The 17,366-nt window shown below is 33.3% G+C and overlaps 2 protein-coding genes and 1 long non-coding RNA gene across 3 annotated transcripts; all 3 read right to left on the bottom strand.

The window, feature by feature from the left end:
- Positions 1 to 882: 882 nt before the first annotated feature.
- On the bottom strand, positions 883 to 5,273 carry LOC112695336 (tubulin gamma-1 chain). The gene is made up of 12 exons (XM_025747642.3): positions 4,944 to 5,273; positions 4,458 to 4,658; positions 4,163 to 4,274; positions 3,362 to 3,762; positions 3,021 to 3,074; positions 2,838 to 2,942; positions 2,383 to 2,457; positions 2,213 to 2,257; positions 1,826 to 1,954; positions 1,584 to 1,688; positions 1,408 to 1,495; positions 883 to 1,217 (listed from the first exon to the last, which is right to left on the bottom strand). Exons 1-11 carry the CDS (start codon positions 5,070 to 5,072, stop codon positions 1,454 to 1,456), a joined length of 1,398 nt encoding a protein of 465 aa, XP_025603427.1. The 5' UTR covers positions 5,073 to 5,273; the 3' UTR covers positions 883 to 1,217; positions 1,408 to 1,453.
- Positions 5,274 to 6,039: 766 nt separating this feature from the next.
- Positions 6,040 to 7,799, bottom strand: LOC140173399 (uncharacterized). The gene is made up of 3 exons (XR_011862066.1): positions 7,652 to 7,799; positions 6,964 to 7,074; positions 6,040 to 6,423 (listed from the first exon to the last, which is right to left on the bottom strand). It is a non-coding gene; the product is annotated as an uncharacterized lncRNA (long non-coding RNA).
- Positions 7,800 to 8,707: 908 nt separating this feature from the next.
- LOC112695333 (mitochondrial adenine nucleotide transporter ADNT1) lies at positions 8,708 to 12,938 on the bottom strand. Its single transcript, XM_025747641.3, has 8 exons — positions 12,446 to 12,938; positions 11,837 to 11,885; positions 11,494 to 11,657; positions 11,213 to 11,250; positions 10,851 to 10,963; positions 10,595 to 10,708; positions 10,021 to 10,365; positions 8,708 to 9,471 (listed from the first exon to the last, which is right to left on the bottom strand). The coding sequence occupies exons 1-8, from the start codon at positions 12,577 to 12,579 to the stop codon at positions 9,388 to 9,390; spliced, it is 1,041 nt and encodes a 346-aa protein (XP_025603426.1). The 5' UTR covers positions 12,580 to 12,938; the 3' UTR covers positions 8,708 to 9,387.
- Between the last annotated feature and the right edge of the window lie 4,428 nt (positions 12,939 to 17,366).

The following is a 17,366-nucleotide window of genomic DNA, read 5'->3' as shown; positions in this document are numbered from 1 at the left end:
ATTTGGTAAATACTTGAGTGTCTTTCTTCCTTCTAATATGGGGACCACTTACAACTACGGCACGTTCTTTTGAATTGCCGCTAACAAGGGCCATGCGGTAGTTACCTCTTCTGTTTTCCCCATCAGTCAAATTTATATTAGAATATTCACCGAGTTTTTGTTTACTCTTGATTTATATTTCCTAAATTGACTGATTTTGATGTAGTCTTTAATGTGTCTGTTTAAGAAAAAAGTATATAGCCTAAGTTGCTTTGGATTCCCTGTTTCCTCCGCTTTCTAGCGTTTTGGCAGTTTTGACCCATTTTTCTCTTCTCTTAAATTGGTGGTCAACTACTTCGGTTTATTAACCTTAGGATGGATCAGGGTCGGCAATTAATGTTGGGTATTCACTCATAACATTGCAAGTGGTATCCCGAGATATCTCTGTTCTTACGTGTTCTTCACCATGTAAGCAAAAGGAAAGACTCTTTTATATTCTCCAATCTGGTTTATTGCAAAATATGTTGTTTGAACGTGAAAAAACACCATAACTAATGGCATGTGTAACGGTGAACTGAACAGTGAACATGCAAGGAGAAACATGCCATGTGCCCATAACTCACGATATGACTTTTCGGGAATGAATCACGCCACCCAATCCAAGCATTCAATATTCTTGCAGTACATTTTGGGAACTATATTTTTGTACATATAACGGTTAGGTTTCTAAGTAAAAATACACGGGGTATTATTGGTTCACCATAATAGAATGGATTTCTTTTTCCTTTTTCACTTGAAAGTTGGAATTGAAGTCCCTTTCGAAATTTAATTATTTAAGAGACAAACACCACCAATCACGGTGTTCATAATCGAGGAACTCAAGACCAGTTCAAGAGGACCGTATAACATGCAAATCTGAATCAAGTAACTATATGCACCACATCAATTTAAATATTCAACATTCATTCTAAAGTAGCGATCCAGATAATAAAATGTGATTCCTAATTTCCTAAGCATCAGTGATCAATCAGTCATATAATATATTCCTAAAACGAATTAATACAGTGAGAATCTGTACTAATTCTCGCTTGGTTGGATGTCCAAATGATTATCAACAGACCATACAAACCAAAATTATCACACTGCAAACCATTGAAGCCCCAAAACAGTTGAAAATGCTCATCAGAAACCTCTCCCAGCTTACATAAAGTCTTCAGTTCCCTCCCTTATAGTAGTGCCTGCAATAATTTGGTTCAGGATTGTGAGAAGTATCTTTAGACATTTGTTGGCCTCTTATTTTGCACTACAAGGAAGTGTATGCGCGGGCACGCATGTGTTTATAAATTATCATTGACATTGTATTCTTCTCCCCAAGTGTAAATTGTTGAATGATTTTACGACAAGTCAAAGCCTAAAAAATTAACTTACCTTGGGTTGCGTGGAGTCTTCACACTACTAATATTGGATCTAGGGATCATGTAGCACTGCCTTCTGCTGTTAGCATATTGTTCATGTCCTGTATAAGAAAAATAAATAAATAAATAAAACCATTTGCAATATGCTACATGAACTTAAAATTGGAAGTTGGCTAGTAGAGAATCTACCTCCATTCCCCATTTGACATAATCTGGGGACTCACAGGCCTTATATTCATCAACCAAAGCCTCAACTTCATCCCTTGATTCATCAAATTCTGAGAGGTCATTATCCTGTACATTTTTCACTGATATTAGATTTGAATAACAAGAATCTACAAGAAGGTGGTACAAACCAAAAGCATATTTGACAAACGCAGCAGTGGAGTTCAAAAGACTGATCAGATTGTACACATGAAATTGGCACTTACCGCAAACATTGGGAACTTCCGGTAGTTATCTAGAAAGGCTTGTTTCTTTCTCAACTTCTCGTACTGACTCAAACACCTACTGAAAAGATGTCGGATGCTAGTATGGTTTGCCAACATAAGACCACTGACCTATAAAATGGATGATATTATGTTATTTCCTAACTGATTTCTTGTTATCTAACTTCAGACTATTAAGCATTTTCAAAAGGTATATTGGTTTTTCTCCAATACAATCACATAAATTGAAAGAACATCATACACACACACATAACAACAACAACAACAACGAGAGAGAGAGAGAGAGAGAGAGAGAGAGAGAGAGAGAGAGAGAGAGAGAGAGAGAGAGAAGGGGGGGGGGTTGAAAACTTGAAATTAAAGAGGTCATACCCGGTGTGCAGTCTGAATATATGGTGACTTTCTAGATAGAGCAACCTATCAGATGTTCAGGAAACAAGACGAGATCACGTGTGTAATATAAAGGAGACAAATTGATGCAGCTGCTAAAAGCCTAAAACTTCAATTTGCACTGCCACAACACAAGAGAGAGAGAGAGAGACCTGAATACTTGCAGGACCCCACTCAATAAAGTTCACTAGCTTTCTTTCACGAATCCTCTGTAAACTTTCATGAACCTAAATCCAGAGAGATAAACTGTTAAAATACTTGTATATTAGAACCATATTTTTAGCTATGAACAAGTCAATCAAAGCAGGCTGCACCTGCAAATTTCATTTATCAGGGGAGAAAAAATCAGAAAGAAATGTCATTTTAAGTTTCAAATAAGCTCATTTTAAATTCTCAAGGATAAGGATGTTTAGACAAAACTGACTCCCACAAAATCGCTCTCACTACTTTTTTAAGAAAATTTGATCCTGGAAAGCAAAATTTTATCACAAGGCCAAACAGCTAGATGACTAGCAATTCTTATTTTTGTTTTTCTATTGTTTTAATAACAATTTCACTTTGCAAACCGACAATATCCAGGAAATGCTATTAATGCTGCTTATCATACCTGAGTTGGGTCAACTTCTCCTTGAATGATATTCAGAATTGATATATATTTTGCTTGGCTGGCATCTTTAGTCCGAGCATATGAAGACACCATAATATTCTTTGCCTGTCAATTGAATTAATGTTTTAGTCGGTAGAACACATAGGAATTTTGTTTGACGCTTTGTTCATGTAGTAATTATACCTGTAAAAGTCTTCTCATAACATCGAGTACAGTGGTTTTACGAATTACATTAGCCTGCAAGTAGATATCATCAAACTTTTAAATGTTTCATTGAAGTGTAATAGGAAATCACAATTAGGCAGCAACTTATCTATATCCTAATTAAATTACAAAAGGAGGGTAAAATGGGAGGAAAGAGGAGAGATAGAGTGTGTAAGATAGTGAGATTAATTCAATGATTCTCTGTAAGATTCTTCAAGTCCAACAAGTTAACAACAGAAAAATTTAGAAGACATTAACTAGACTAATATTTTATTCTTCAAAGATAACTTATATAAGAAAAACAGATACAATGGTCTCACCTGACGCTCCACTGTCAAAGGGGTATATCCTGTCATTAGAAAATGGCATCTTGGCGTGGGAATCAATGAGGCAAGAAGACCAACCAAATCATTATTCATGTATCCCGGATATCGAAGAGTGGTTGTGCTGGCAGACATCACTGTAGAAACTAAGGAATTAGTTTGAGCAAATGTTGGGTTCGATAAATGAAGCCGTTCCACAGCAATCCTATTCAATGCAGTATTGTCAAGAACTACAACACAATCCGCATTAAGCTTTAGTCGCTTGAGTGTTAACAACGAATTGTATGGTTGCACCACCACATCACTTGTCTCCATTTGATTAGGAAACACACTGTATGTCTGAACCAATTTTTTGCTGTAGCGATCATTCAGGGTCTCCAACAAGTATGAGCCCATACCTGCATTCAAGTAAGATAAGCAACTATTACAAAAGCAAGGATATTTTAAGAAATAATAATAAAAAAAAGGTACACCACTGAGAAGTACTTAAAAAATATCCAATCTTCTCTGGTATGAAGTAAGTTCAAGGATCATCAGGGAACCCAAACATTATGTTGTACAGGCAAGTTTTTCACAATAAGCTAAAAGGTGCAGACTTGTTCAATTTCTTTTCTTAAGGGTGAGATTAGTTTAACTTTTGTTTGAATGCAAACTATGCATCAAGGGCAAAATTAAGTCAAACATTTCACAAATCTTTATCTTTTCAGATGAACCAACTACACAAATGCTCAATAACAAAAAGGAATAAAAGATGGATCCTATGGGATTTTTTAAGATAGAGAAGAGATGGAAAGAAACCTGAGCCTGTTCCTCCAGCAATTGAATGACACAGAACAAAACCCTCGAGACTGTCACTGCCATCTGCTTCTCTGTCAATCATGTCCATTATGTCCTCTTCAACATTCTTCCCCTGATCAAATGCAACAACAACAATAGCTAAGCATTCTTTCACCCCACAAAATTAATACTTGCTTTAAACTACTCATAAACAACGAGACGAAAACCAAATGCAGGAAGCAATAATCCTCAGTTCTAGGATGATATGCATGCAAATCATGATTGTGGGACAATGTTATGACTAGTAGTGGCAAACCTGATGGTATCCACTAGCCCAATTGTTTCCCGCACCCCCTCCGTGGTCCGAGACAAAGATGTTCTCATGGTTGTAGAGATTACGGTAATCACTATTTTGAATGCCATTAATAACTCGAGGCTCCAAGTCGATGAGCAGAGCTCGTGGTATGTAATGCTGATCATCAGCCTGATAGAAGAACACATCTTTCCTGTCACCACCCTGCAGCAATTTCACCAAAACAAGTCAACGTAGAACCACACTGCACCAATCACAATCACACACTCCACACTACACAAGTAACATAACCTAACCTAAACTAAGTAACAGTTCAACACATAAAGCAATTATTAGTCACTGAGATGAGATTGCAGTGTGAATTGGAAGTTGTGTGCTATTGATATAGAAACAAACAACCAGCAGTTCGAATTGGTAAGAAAAAATGATAGCTTGATAGTAAGGTTTTGTAAGAGGGAAGTGAAAAGGGGAATTGGTATGAAGTGAGACCTGAGTGGCGAAGTCTTCGAGGATGCCATCTTTGCTGATGCCATGCTCGAGGCAGAGCTGCTTCCAGAACTCCATGCCGATCTGGTTGCCGCATTGCCCTACCTGAAGCGTTATGATCTCCCGAGGCATTTCTTCCTTTTCTTCCTGTCTTTCTTTCTTTCTCTCCAGAAACGCAACCAACGTTAGGGTTTAGAATTTAGATCGCTCTGGTTGCTTAACGGAGCGGGTGACACCCTTGTTCAAAAAAGAATAGGGAGAAGAAGAAAAGAGACACTAAAATAAGTGTGGCAAGATTAGAAAATGGAAACAGATAAAACATAAAAGTATTACACAGACATAACACATAAGTAAAACTATTATTAGGTAGCGTTTGTTTTTAAAGGAATTACAGAATATGACACTGAGATAGAAATAGAGACAATAGAACCGATTATTATTTGTGTATTGTGTTTGGATATGATGTACAGGACATTAAAGTAATGACTAAAATATTATATAAAATGACTAAAATAACCATGTGATTCGAAACTTTTTGCATAAGTAAAAACTAATTTAATAAAAAATAAAAGTAAAACTTAAAAAAAATATTTAAAGGGATAAAAAATTTTTAATAAAAAATTATATAATAATATTTATATTAAAATAAAATTTATAAATATAATTATTTTATTTTTAAGTTTATTATTAATATGTAAGAATACATATAGTTAATATTAACAAAAAAATAAATCTGTAATAAAAAATTTCGTTTAGATTAATAAGTTAAATTAATTTTAAATAAAAAAATCAATTTTAAAAAAAATCTATTTTTACATGAAAAAAATTAATTTTTTACATAAAAATCTATTTTTATTTAAAAAATCAAATTTTTTTAATCTAAAAATTGATTTTTCTTTTCAAAAAATTAATTTTTTAAAAAATTATATAAAATCAATTACAATTTATAAATTATTTTTTAGTATTTTAAAAGATCAATTTTACCTTTGATAATATTTATCCTTCAAAAATTTTAAGACTAATTATTTTTGTTATTATTTTCTATTACAAATCAAATAATATAATACAATGTTAAAATGATATTGAAGTAAGAACAATAAGAAGGAATAAATTATCCAACCCAATAAAAAATTTATAAAAAGAAAAGAGTACCTAAAAAAAGGAAAACATAGAAATAGAAAAAAAACATGAAGAAGAAAGAAAGTACGTTTCTAAGAACAAAGCAAATTAGAAAAAATAAGGACGTAACAGTGAAATAATAAAAAAATATCTATGGACAAAAAGAAAAAAAATCATAAAAAAAAGTCTGTGTCCCTTCTTCCAAATCCCGTGTCTATCATTGTCCTTCGTAAAATAGTGGACACAAAATTATAAAAAACGGTCTCGGAGATAATATGTTTAGTGTCCATGTCTCTACTTCCAAACACTTTTTAAAGATGTGCTATCCATGTTTCTGTGTCATGTCTCCAAAAACAAACGCTGCCTGACAAAAAAAACATAATTTATATTTTATTATATATGTACCATGTTTTTTTTTGAAATTTATCTATTACTCATTCTATAAGTATTTTATGATGAGTAAAAACTTTTAAGAATAAAATTAAAAAAATAAATTTACTTAAAATAAAAGTAATGTGGTAAAAAATAATTTATTTAAACGTGATTAAAAAATTGAATAATTATCTACCATAACAAAATGATATTGTTAAAGAATAAAATTAAAATTTATTTTAAAATTAAAAATAAAATTTAATTAAATTAAATATTGAATAAGTTCAGTATATTAGACACAAAATGAAATAATTTATACTTTATTATACATATACCATACTTTTTTTTTCCTTTATTGAAAATTATCTACTAGTCTTTTAAATTGGAAAATAAAAAAACACCAAAAATAAATTAATCTAATATAATATAACCAAAAGGATTAATATAAAAATAAAAAATCGAGTAGGTTAGCTGTTTTGTTGCCTCGTTTGTGTTGGATTATTATGAACCAAAGGAAGTGATTGATAAGTACCTCACATTCTGAAATAGGAGAATATAAAAATCGGAACCATGGATTTGAGAAATTAATTTATCCATTTTTCTTGTAATGCCTTTTGGTGGGCATGCATTGTTGTATCATGGCCTGTTTATTCCAAAAGAAAACAAGTTTGAATTAAGCATGAACGTTATAAAGGCTTAGTTTGGTAAAGCTTTTACTTTTTAAAAGTAGCTTATAAAAGTTAACTTTTAAAAGATGGTTTTTTAAAAGTTGTAGCATTTATGTTTGGTAAATCAAATCAAAAACAACTTTTAATAAACATAAGCAACATCAATTGTGTTTGGTAAAATAGGTTTTAAAATTTAAAAATACTATAATAGACATAAATGCAAACATTAAATTTGAAAATTAGTTAACATATGAGGTTATATTAGACTTTTAAATTTTGAAAAGCACAAGCCAACTTTGAAAAGCTCTATCCTAGCCTTCCTAGGTGCTTTCAAAAGTACCCCGATCTTTTAAAAGCTGCAAGCACAAGCACATGATCTTTTTGATTTACCAAACACAAAATGAGGAGCTTGAGCTTTTAAAAAGCACAAGCACATCTTCAAAAAGCTTTACCAAACCAAGCCAAAGCACACCTTACAATAATAAGTAATAACTGCATATAGTAAAACAAATTTGTAAAGATGGGAGAGGCAGAGAAAGAAAGAGTGATTACCGAGGGAGATAATGGGATGGAAGAAGAGAAAGATGGAGAGTTCCATTCACTTTCACAAACACAAACACAAAAGCAGCAGCTGCCAAACATGTCCCTAGTGGAGCTGAACATGCTGCTTGTATTCCTTTCCTTAATATACATTTCAACCGATGAGTGCATTGAAGAAGGAGAAGGAGAAGGAGACGAAGATAAGGAGAGTACCCACATCAGAAGAGAAAGGGAGCAGGTTCCTGTGGCCAAGACATGCACCCTATCAAGAATACAAGACAACAGAAATGATCCTAAGCTTGGCAGGAGATCCTTTTCATCAAGATTTCAAACTACCATTAGAGACTCCAGGTACCTGCCATTCTCACGCTTTCTATTAATTAATATATCTGAGTATGAAATATCCAAATAAGGAAGCTAATTATTTGTCTAGGATTATGGGGATTTAATAAACCGGAAACTCAATACTATAACACGTCAAAGACTAGGCATGTTTGTTATCTTTTATTCAGGCATGGAAGAAAAATGTGAAGAAAAGTATCGTTCTACTTCTACTTGAGCGAGGATTACACAAATTAACTCAAAGATTACAGAGAACCGTTCGCAAAATTTTTGCTAGTGCTTTTGTACAAATTCGTACAGGAACACCAACGCCGTCTTTTTTAGAAGCCGTTGATCACAAAAAGGATGAAGGAGATAGGGAAGTCTTGTACCTAGGGCTATGGCAACGGTATTGTCTCCTTGCATTGTTTTCCAGATGCCAATTCTTGTGCACAAAACAAGTCTCTTAGACTGCTTCTTACTATTTTATTTCTGTTATTTTTGGCTAAAATGTTAAAGGTAAAAACTACGTTGGGTTAATAACAACTATAAATTATCTTTGAATGAAAACCAAGTTCATTCAAATACACGGTAATTTGTTGCGCAACTCCTAGAATCAGATAAGCCGTTCATTATTCATTTGTACTGAATTCAAAGTAACAAAAATTTGTACTGGAAACATATGATATATTCTATCATGTTTACATACTAGGCATAGAGCCACTCTTATACAAATAATTGCCACAATTTAGATTCAAAAGGGAGTATATAGATTTCTTCTACTAGAACCAATAATGACGAAGGAAGGATTTAGCTTACATTTCGAACACTCTTCCACCCAATCAGTTAACAAGTCTGGACCATTTGTATATTGAATGAGCAAAAAGAGGAACCAAGACGATTACTTACAGAAATACAACAATAAGCACCAATTGCAATCAACTACTAATAAAAGCAAACTAATATTACGTTATTCTAAAAGCAAACATGAAGTAAAAAGGAAAAAAAAAAGCCAGGGTTATTGTTTGTGTAAGTCAGTCTGGCAGCTTAAAAATTCGCATGAGAAAGCAAGTCATAATAATGAATACAACCTGGAGATGGAGCTATGGAGGAGCATCCAATAATCAATGACTGAAACTCCAGCAGTAAAAATGCTTTCTTCACTCGTGCAGAAAAAGCCAAGCACATATGTCGTTGTATTGTTATTCCACAACACTTATTGCCAGAGAAGATGAATAAGAAGCTAATGCTACAGCATGTTCCCAAGGAAATACAAATAGGAAACAAGGGAATTCATTTATAGACTCTATCTCAAATGCTTCCTAACTCATCCGTAGAGAGATGAAAAACAAGAAAATAGCCCTACTTTGCCATCTCTGCATCCCCTTGCCTACCAAAAACCCCAAACAGGCAAACTGATATATCCTTCAGTCTGATATTCTGAACTCCACTCCTAAAACGTCCTTCACCACCTCATATGTTACAAATGCAATTGCTATGGATGGGACGACCTGCAATATAGAGTTGAAGAATGGTTTTAGCAACATGGGAAAATTAAGGCCTTCGAAAATTGGCTACAGTAAATGAGAATTGAGATCATCCATGAGCACCAACCATCTAGTAAAGCATTAAACAAATGGAAATATTACAATTGCCTCAGTTTATCACATCCTACAAAGAGGCTGCTATGCACTTGTTCATTGATTTGTGTGGCTAAGGACTGCAACCCAAATTAGTTATAAATAACTCATGACTCTTCTAAATAGGATAGCACTAGTGACTAGACAAGGGTGGAAAATCTAAGGCCAATATATCATTTCTTGAATCAGACCACAGAAACTTCAGATAAGTAGAGATAATGCAACTGAGTAGAAGCTTGTTAAGTTTGAAGTATTAGCCAGCGGGGATACACTAATAAATGATGGGCTAGTCGCACAACTGACACCAAGTCATCATGTGACAAAGTGAGCAGCACGAAATAAATTTACAGTCAAGTTGGATATAGAAACCAGATTTTGCAAAACTAGATAATTCATGAGCATATTAACATAAAGATTTACCTTTACAGAATTGGGCACCAGACCCTTGTATAATGCACCAACTCCTTCATACCGAACAGTTTTCCTAAATGCATCAACCATGCCAGTATATTCAAGTGGGGCCTTTACTCTTCCATCGCCAGCTACAACAGAGGCAGCATGGTTCCACCCCACCATCTGCATTCTTCGACGAATGACATCAAGGGGATAAGCAACAGTTTGCCCAACAGTTCCAGCTGCAGCACCACATGCCAGGCGAGTTGTCACACTCAACTCAGAATCTTGCACTAGACCAAATGGATTGGATTTAACTAACCAATCTTTCAAAGACTCATAAACAGCAAAGTTTAGACCTACATATGGAACCTGGAAAACAGGAAAAACAATTAAAAATAAGAAAGCATCAATTCTAATAACAGCACTACATCATGAGAGGAGGGAGTGGGGGACTTTAAGGAGTCAATTATATCACTTGCATGAATAGCCCATGAATCCAACAGCAAAAACACAATATTAAGATTTGTCATATTTGCCATTATGATCATGACTGTAACCATCAACTTTATAAAGAAGTAAAAATGAAAAGATTACTCACAACTCCAATGACTGAAGGAAGCCAACCCTTATATAAAGCACGTGGGCCTTCTTCCCTAAGCACAGTTGTCAAAGCATGGAACATCCCTCTGTACTGGTAAGGGGACTTCTCTGTCTGCAAATACAACAAAAAGCATACTATAAATATTAAGAGCAGTAGAGCACAAAGAACACGAAGAAACCAATGTTATATCTTCTCTCTATGTGATTTGCAAACCAAGCAATTGGTAAACAGAAAAATGAAGGTAAAGATGTACCTGTACAGTTATCCTGCCTCGAACCATATCCATTGGATAAGTTGCGGACATGGCAATTATTCCAGCACATGCTCCAGCTCCAAGACGTAAAACAGGAGTCAGCTGAGCATCCTCTGCCAAAATCACAAGAAAAACAGTTAGACAAACGGCGTTTTTTATATATGAACCCACCCCCAGCCCCTTTCCTTGCTTTGATTGAGAAAAGTGCTACTTATTAATTTTCATTGTAAAGTTTTCATAGGTACATCTGTAAAAATATCAGTTAATGAGAAAGCAGTAACTGGAAACCAAAACCTGCATTTCCTCTCACCCAACACCAAAAAACCAGATGGGAAAAAAAAACACAATAAATACGGACATACCATTTCCAGTTTTCTGCTGATACAGCTGCAGTATAGCTCTGAGAGAAAACAATAGTCAGTGAAACAGGGCAGAGACGCTTAAAAATATGTCAGATGCAATGAACAAAAAACTGAAACTTGTTAAATGAAACTGCTCCCTAAAAGTTCAACAAGAATTGCAGAAACCAATTTGTAGTCATTACAAGTTATCAGCTTGACAGTGCACTGAAATGAAATGACAACAGCAAATGCCAAACAATAAATCAACCAGTGAATTACTGTAAATCTAAAGGACAACTTACTTCGAAGCTTGCTCATAACTGAAGAACTTTACGGCAGAATTGGGGACAATTCGAGCACAATTAGTTCCATTCCCTTTGAAGAGTCCACGAAAACCTTCAGTCCTCCATATATATTTTAGACCTTGAACTGTTCCATTGTATTTTATGTTGTGGGGATTCTGGACCTGTTCAATAGTGCAAGGGCCAACAAAACATCACAATCATGCCCATTCCAGGGGCACACAGACACCAAAACTCCGAAAAAATAAAATAAAATGGAACTCATCAAATGTAAAGTAATTATTCCAGGATACAGAATTTAACAAAACCTAGAATTTAGATCAGAGCAACAAAATAAATTTACCTGCAGCAAAATCTTCAGGCGTTCAAGTGGAGCAACAGCTGTTCGTGATCTGCATAGATACAAAAATGTTCAAAACAAATTCACAAGCTTCAAATTCATACAGCAAGTCACTAAATTGATTCATCCTACCACTGGAATTTGACATTTCAATACAGATTGATGTCATGCTAAAATGCATCATTTATCTCATAAGACATAATTAAACTGCAGAGTGGTTCTACTGCACAACTAGCGATCCAATTCAAGTTTACACACTCAACAGAACAGTTTTTAGCAACTACCCATGTTAACATCATAGTTTACGTTTAGTGGATCACATTCCATTAATTAAAAAAAAAAAGATGCAAAAAGTTGGTATTTTTTGGTGAAATAAAAAGGGGCAAGTGCTTTTTTGCTCTCAGACAAAGAAACACCAAAGCGTAATTATTCATGCAGTAGTGTCGTATCCCCATCCAGCATCGAAATTATCGGAGGGAAGCCAATGGAAACAGCTTCCAAATTCTAACTAATCAATTTTTGTAGCTTAATAGTTAAGACAAACAAAACAGGAATGTTTATAATAATAATAATTGAGAAAAAAATTGAGGAGAGAATAGAAGAGAAGCATACACTCCTCCGGCGACGCCACCAGCGACGAGGGACTTGCAGATGCTGGTGAAGGCATAGCTGGGAGCAGCCTTGACGCCTTCTCTGGCTAGCTTGGCCTCCTCGGCCAGATTCACGATCTTCGTCTCCGATGCCATTACACCAAAAACCCTAAAGCTTAACCTAACGAGACCTTGAAAGAAAGAAGAGAGAAGGTATTCGGAGATGTCGATCTGATCGTGAGTTTGGAAGAAGAATAGGTGGAGATTAGCGCAGAGAAGCGATCATTGGCGAATTGAGAGGGTGCGGCTGAGACAAAAACAGAGAGCTCACAACAACCACAACTGAGTCTCAGACACTGACGGCGTTCGTTACAGTTGGTTTTTATTCGCACTATATATACTCGCACTCTGCATCCATACACGTGGATTCATCTCCCTTCAGTATGTGCAAACTGGAAACAACCAAACTTTCTTTCCTTCCCTTTCATTTTTCTACTCATAAGATAATATAATGTAAGGGCAATGTTAAGAACAAAAGAGTATTAGCAAAAAATCAGTCAAATATTTTTTGGTGAATCTAAAATTTTTACGAGTTAATATATATGTATGTTTCTTTTGCTAAAAATAAGAATGTTTCTTTTTCATACTAAATAGATATTCTTTTATATATTTTTCGAATTTTTTTATATTGCAAATATAAATGTCTCTATTTCTTTAAGAATTTTATATTTTTTTTAAATTTTATAAATTTTTAATTATTTTTTGTTAAAATATAATTGGATGTTTCTTTTGCTAAGTATTAGGATATTTTTTTCATATTAAATTAATGTTTTTTTTATAATTCATGACATTCACACTAACAAACAGGATCATCAATGGAGAGTTAAGAAGTGTGAACCCCCTATCAAATCCTAAATATTTTGATCCGATTCGCATATCATCACAATTGAAAAAGTCAGCGAAATACAAATTTGCCACCCCACATGTACTATGCCTTCCCACATGTACTGTCCAAGGCATACAGCCCATACCCTTATAAAGATAACACAATAATCGAAGGTATTGGTGTTTATCAAGGGGAAAGATTTTGTGAAATCCTTGAAGAAATTACCAGAGAGCAGCCTCTAAATGTCGTGCCGAACTGAAGATACAACGGCACTGATGATTTCTGCAATAAGTTAGGTCCCTTTTTATCTGATAAGGCAATCAAAACAACTGATGAAGGGTTTCAAGGTGTTAAACTTTATATGCGCTTGTTGAGGGCGTCGCGAAGAGCATGAAAGTCGTCGGCACTTCCAGCAGCATTGCTGAAAGAAAGAGGTCTGTGTCTGATTGTTGGAGGTGTGTAGGTTAATGTGAGAGAGAAGAAGAAAGTTTTTATAGGTTGTAATTAAGTTTACTTAATCAATTTTAAATTTTTTAAATTTTGAATTTAAAAAATTTAAAATTAATAATTAATATAAATTAATGTGGTTTTGTTTAGTTTTTGGCCGATAATCTTTTGGTTTCATATATTTTTTATAATGTAATGATAGAAAAATTCTTGTCATAATTTAGTTTATATCATCGATAAAATTTATTGTTTTTGATAAATATTTAACTAATAAAAGAATATTTATGTTAAAAAAATTTTAACTTTAATAATATAAAAATAAAATATTAACATTGATCAAAATTGTTCTCTTAAAGATAATTTTACAACAATTACTAGATATAAAGTGAGCAACATTTAAAAATATTCATGAGAATATGAATCAATGCATCAAAATTAATTTATTTCTTCTAGAAAAGCAGGGCATCATATCACACCTCATTACCATTTACTCCCAATTTTTAAATATTACTAGAAGAAAAAAAATAAAACAATAATAAATAGACACATGTAAAGAAAAAAATAAATATGATATATGAAAGAAAATTTAATAAATTACAATAATAAATGTTTAGGATAAAGAATGAAAAAATAAATTTGTGAATTTTTTTCAAAATTAAAAGTTTTATTCCATCCAAAGAGAAATACAATCATAGTTGTAATAATCGAATTGATAATCAAATCGATCAACCTGTTAATTTACTAGTTTATTGATTCAACCGATAAATTACTAGTTGAACTGATAAAATTGGTCGCACATAAATAAAAAATATAAAATAGTAAAAAATTTAAAACTAAAATTTAAAATATATACTTACTAACATTTTAATATGTAAATATTTAAAATGTTTAATAAAATATTTATTTTAATAATTATATAAATTCTAATAAAATAAATATATAAAATTATAATAAAACAAAATATTAATAATAAAAATAAAAATAAAAAATACAATATTATTATTAAAAGATAAAATTAATATCTGATATAACTCAAATTTGACTTAACTAAATTATATATAAATTATAAGATAATATGAGTGTTTATATTATTATATCAACAAATATATATAACAAAAAAATTCTTTTTAAGTTACACTAGGTATTCAATATATAAAATTATTAACACATTGTAATAAGAAGACAATTAGCTTGGTGGTGGAGGTATGTCTAGCCATGCATGAGGTATAAAGGTCGAAATTTTGCTGCAATTCTATATGTTCCATGCTACAATTGCAAAAAAACACAACAAATAATGTTTATCTTTATCGCTTTCATAGGTCATCATAATTGTCTGAAAAAGACAATAAAAAATTGGTTCTTCTTTATCACAGATTTTGGAACAGCTCAATGAGAAAGTGGAAAACTGACGGTAAATGACTTCCATGACTGGCAATCTCTCATACAAAGCTTGCCAGAGAAAGATTTTGATTTTGGACGAGATTTTAGTTTTCACAATTTCTTCCACATATTCTGCCTCTGTTTGTGTCTGGAAGTGCTTCACAAGGGATGTGGTGGAACTGATATGCCACTAAATAGCCAGAAACGATATCGTACATACCTGATTTACTGTGGATCTAAGTAAGTCTATCCTCTCCATCTCCAATTTTTTACTTCTCTAATGTGTTGAGCTATATCCCGAGAGAAAATACTTCTAATAAGTTGGTCATTCCATTTTTTACTTGGATCAAACAAGTCCTTGATCTAATACAGTTGATTCACATGTCCATCAAGTATGGTCCCACATTGCAGCTTGAACCAGTGAGGTGGGGGGAGTCAAGGATTAGAGAAGATTTTGACACTGCAACTAGAATCTATTTTCCATTGTAAGCCTTTTTCAATGACTTTGTGTTCTTCATGAATGCTTCTCCAGCCCCAAGAAGGTATATTTCCAACTTCAGCATTCATCACATTTTTATATCTAAAATATTTTTCTTTCAGCATTTTAGCAAGTAGTGAATTAGGTTATTGAACTATTCTCTAGCACTACTTACCTAATAATGCCAAATTCTAAGTCCTCGGATCTTTGAAGTAAAGCCCTTCTTTCTTATGTCTAGATATCCAGTCCCAATTAATTCATGCCATCTTTCATTTCGAATCATTTTGACTCCACCAAAATTGTATTAATATAATGTGAATTTCATGAATGAGGTTGTCCAAAAGTTTAAAATATGAAAGGGGTATTATGGATAAAAAAATCATCAATTTGTTTAGATTCACTTTTTGACCACTAAACCCTTCATACTCTTCCAACAATTGGATAATTTGAAGACAACTATCATTAGAGGCTTTATAAAATACGATAGAATCATCCGTGAATAGTAGGTGGTTGATCACAGGATTTTTTCAATTGATCTAAATTTTTTCAATAGCTCTGTTTTGCTCTGCCTTATGTAGCAAGAAGGAGGTCCTTTTGCACAAAAAAAAAAAGAAGTATGGAGATAGAGGATCACCCTGATGAATCTCTCTACTTGGCCTAAAAAAGCCAAAAGATTATCCTTCCACAACAATAGAGTAAGAAACAAATGTCACCACCTCTTGAATCCAACCAATCCATCTAGGATTAAACCCCAACTTTCGCGGTATAAACCATAGAAAATTTCATTCCACCTTATCATAGGTCTTGCTCATATCTAATTTCACAGTCATTTTGTTTACAAGCCCCATCTTTTTATTCTTTAGATAATGCATACATTCATGTACAATGAGAATATTATCTGAAATTAGTCTACCCTTCAAAAAAGCACTTTGGTTGTGGTTCACCAATTTATTCATAATCCCTTGTAACCTATACACCAGCACTTTTGAAATGATTTATATACAACAGAGGAAAAACTAATGGGTCTCACTCGTTCTATTTTTGTAGTATTAAGAATCTTTAAAATAAGACATATATGAGTGTGATTGAAGACCTTTAGCAGTCTCCCACTCTCAAAGAAATTATTAATCGCACGAAAAATATCTAATCCAACAACATCCCAATAAAACTGAAAGAACTTAGCAGTAAAACCATCATCACCCGGAACACTCATAGGATGGATAAAAAAAGTATCCTTCTTCACCTCTTCCAAGGACATTGGTCTGGTCAGTATTCCATTCATTTTATTAGTGACTTATGGTTGAAAATCAGCAAATACTTCCTCCGATTCTAGTTGATTAACTTATGTAAATAAATCTTTATAATATTTTTCTGCCACCCCAGCAAGCATGAGAGGTTGCCATTGTATCTTCTTGATCAATTAACTTCCATATCTTATTTCTACAATTCCAAGACTGAAAACTTTAGGGAAAGAATTTGGAATTCTAGTCTCCTACCTTTAACTACTTAATACGTGACTTTTCTTTCCAGTAGCTTTCCTCTTTACCATACACCTCCTCTAGTTGACTATCCAAAATAGTGATTTCTATGCCCCCCTCCCCCTATTGATACTTGCTGATCTTAGTTCCTCTAGTTTCTTACGGAGATCTTTAATTTTCTTTCTAGAATTTACTATGTTCTGCTGCTGCCATTTAACTAGCTTGTGTCTGCAGAATTTCAACTTCTAAGCAAGGTAAAACTAGGGGTGGAAAC

This window comes from Arachis hypogaea, chromosome 6 (genome assembly GCF_003086295.3).
Source record: "Arachis hypogaea cultivar Tifrunner chromosome 6, arahy.Tifrunner.gnm2.J5K5, whole genome shotgun sequence".
Classification (NCBI taxonomy): Eukaryota; Viridiplantae; Streptophyta; class Magnoliopsida; order Fabales; family Fabaceae; genus Arachis; species Arachis hypogaea.
Note: the sequence above shows the minus strand (reverse complement) of the source record. Positions and strands in the feature narration are given on the sequence as shown.

Coding starts and splice junctions, on each gene's coding strand:
- LOC112695336 (XM_025747642.3), bottom strand. CDS start 5,072: ATGCCTCGGGAGATCATAACGCTTCAGGTAGGGCAATGCGGCAACCAG. Junction 2,258..2,382: donor GGGGTCCTGCAAGTATTCAG/GTCTCTCTCTCT, acceptor AACATCTGATAG/GTTGCTCTATCTAGAAAGTC. Junction 1,689..1,825: donor GGAAGTTCCCAATGTTTGCG/GTAAGTGCCAAT, acceptor AAAAATGTACAG/GATAATGACCTCTCAGAATT.
- LOC112695333 (XM_025747641.3), bottom strand. CDS start 12,579: ATGGCATCGGAGACGAAGATCGTGAATCTGGCCGAGGAGGCCAAGCTA. Junction 10,709..10,850: donor GAGGCAGGATAACTGTACAG/GTACATCTTTAC, acceptor TTGTATTTGCAG/ACAGAGAAGTCCCCTTACCA. Junction 9,472..10,020: donor TGGTGCCCAATTCTGTAAAG/GTAAATCTTTAT, acceptor TCTATATTGCAG/GTCGTCCCATCCATAGCAAT.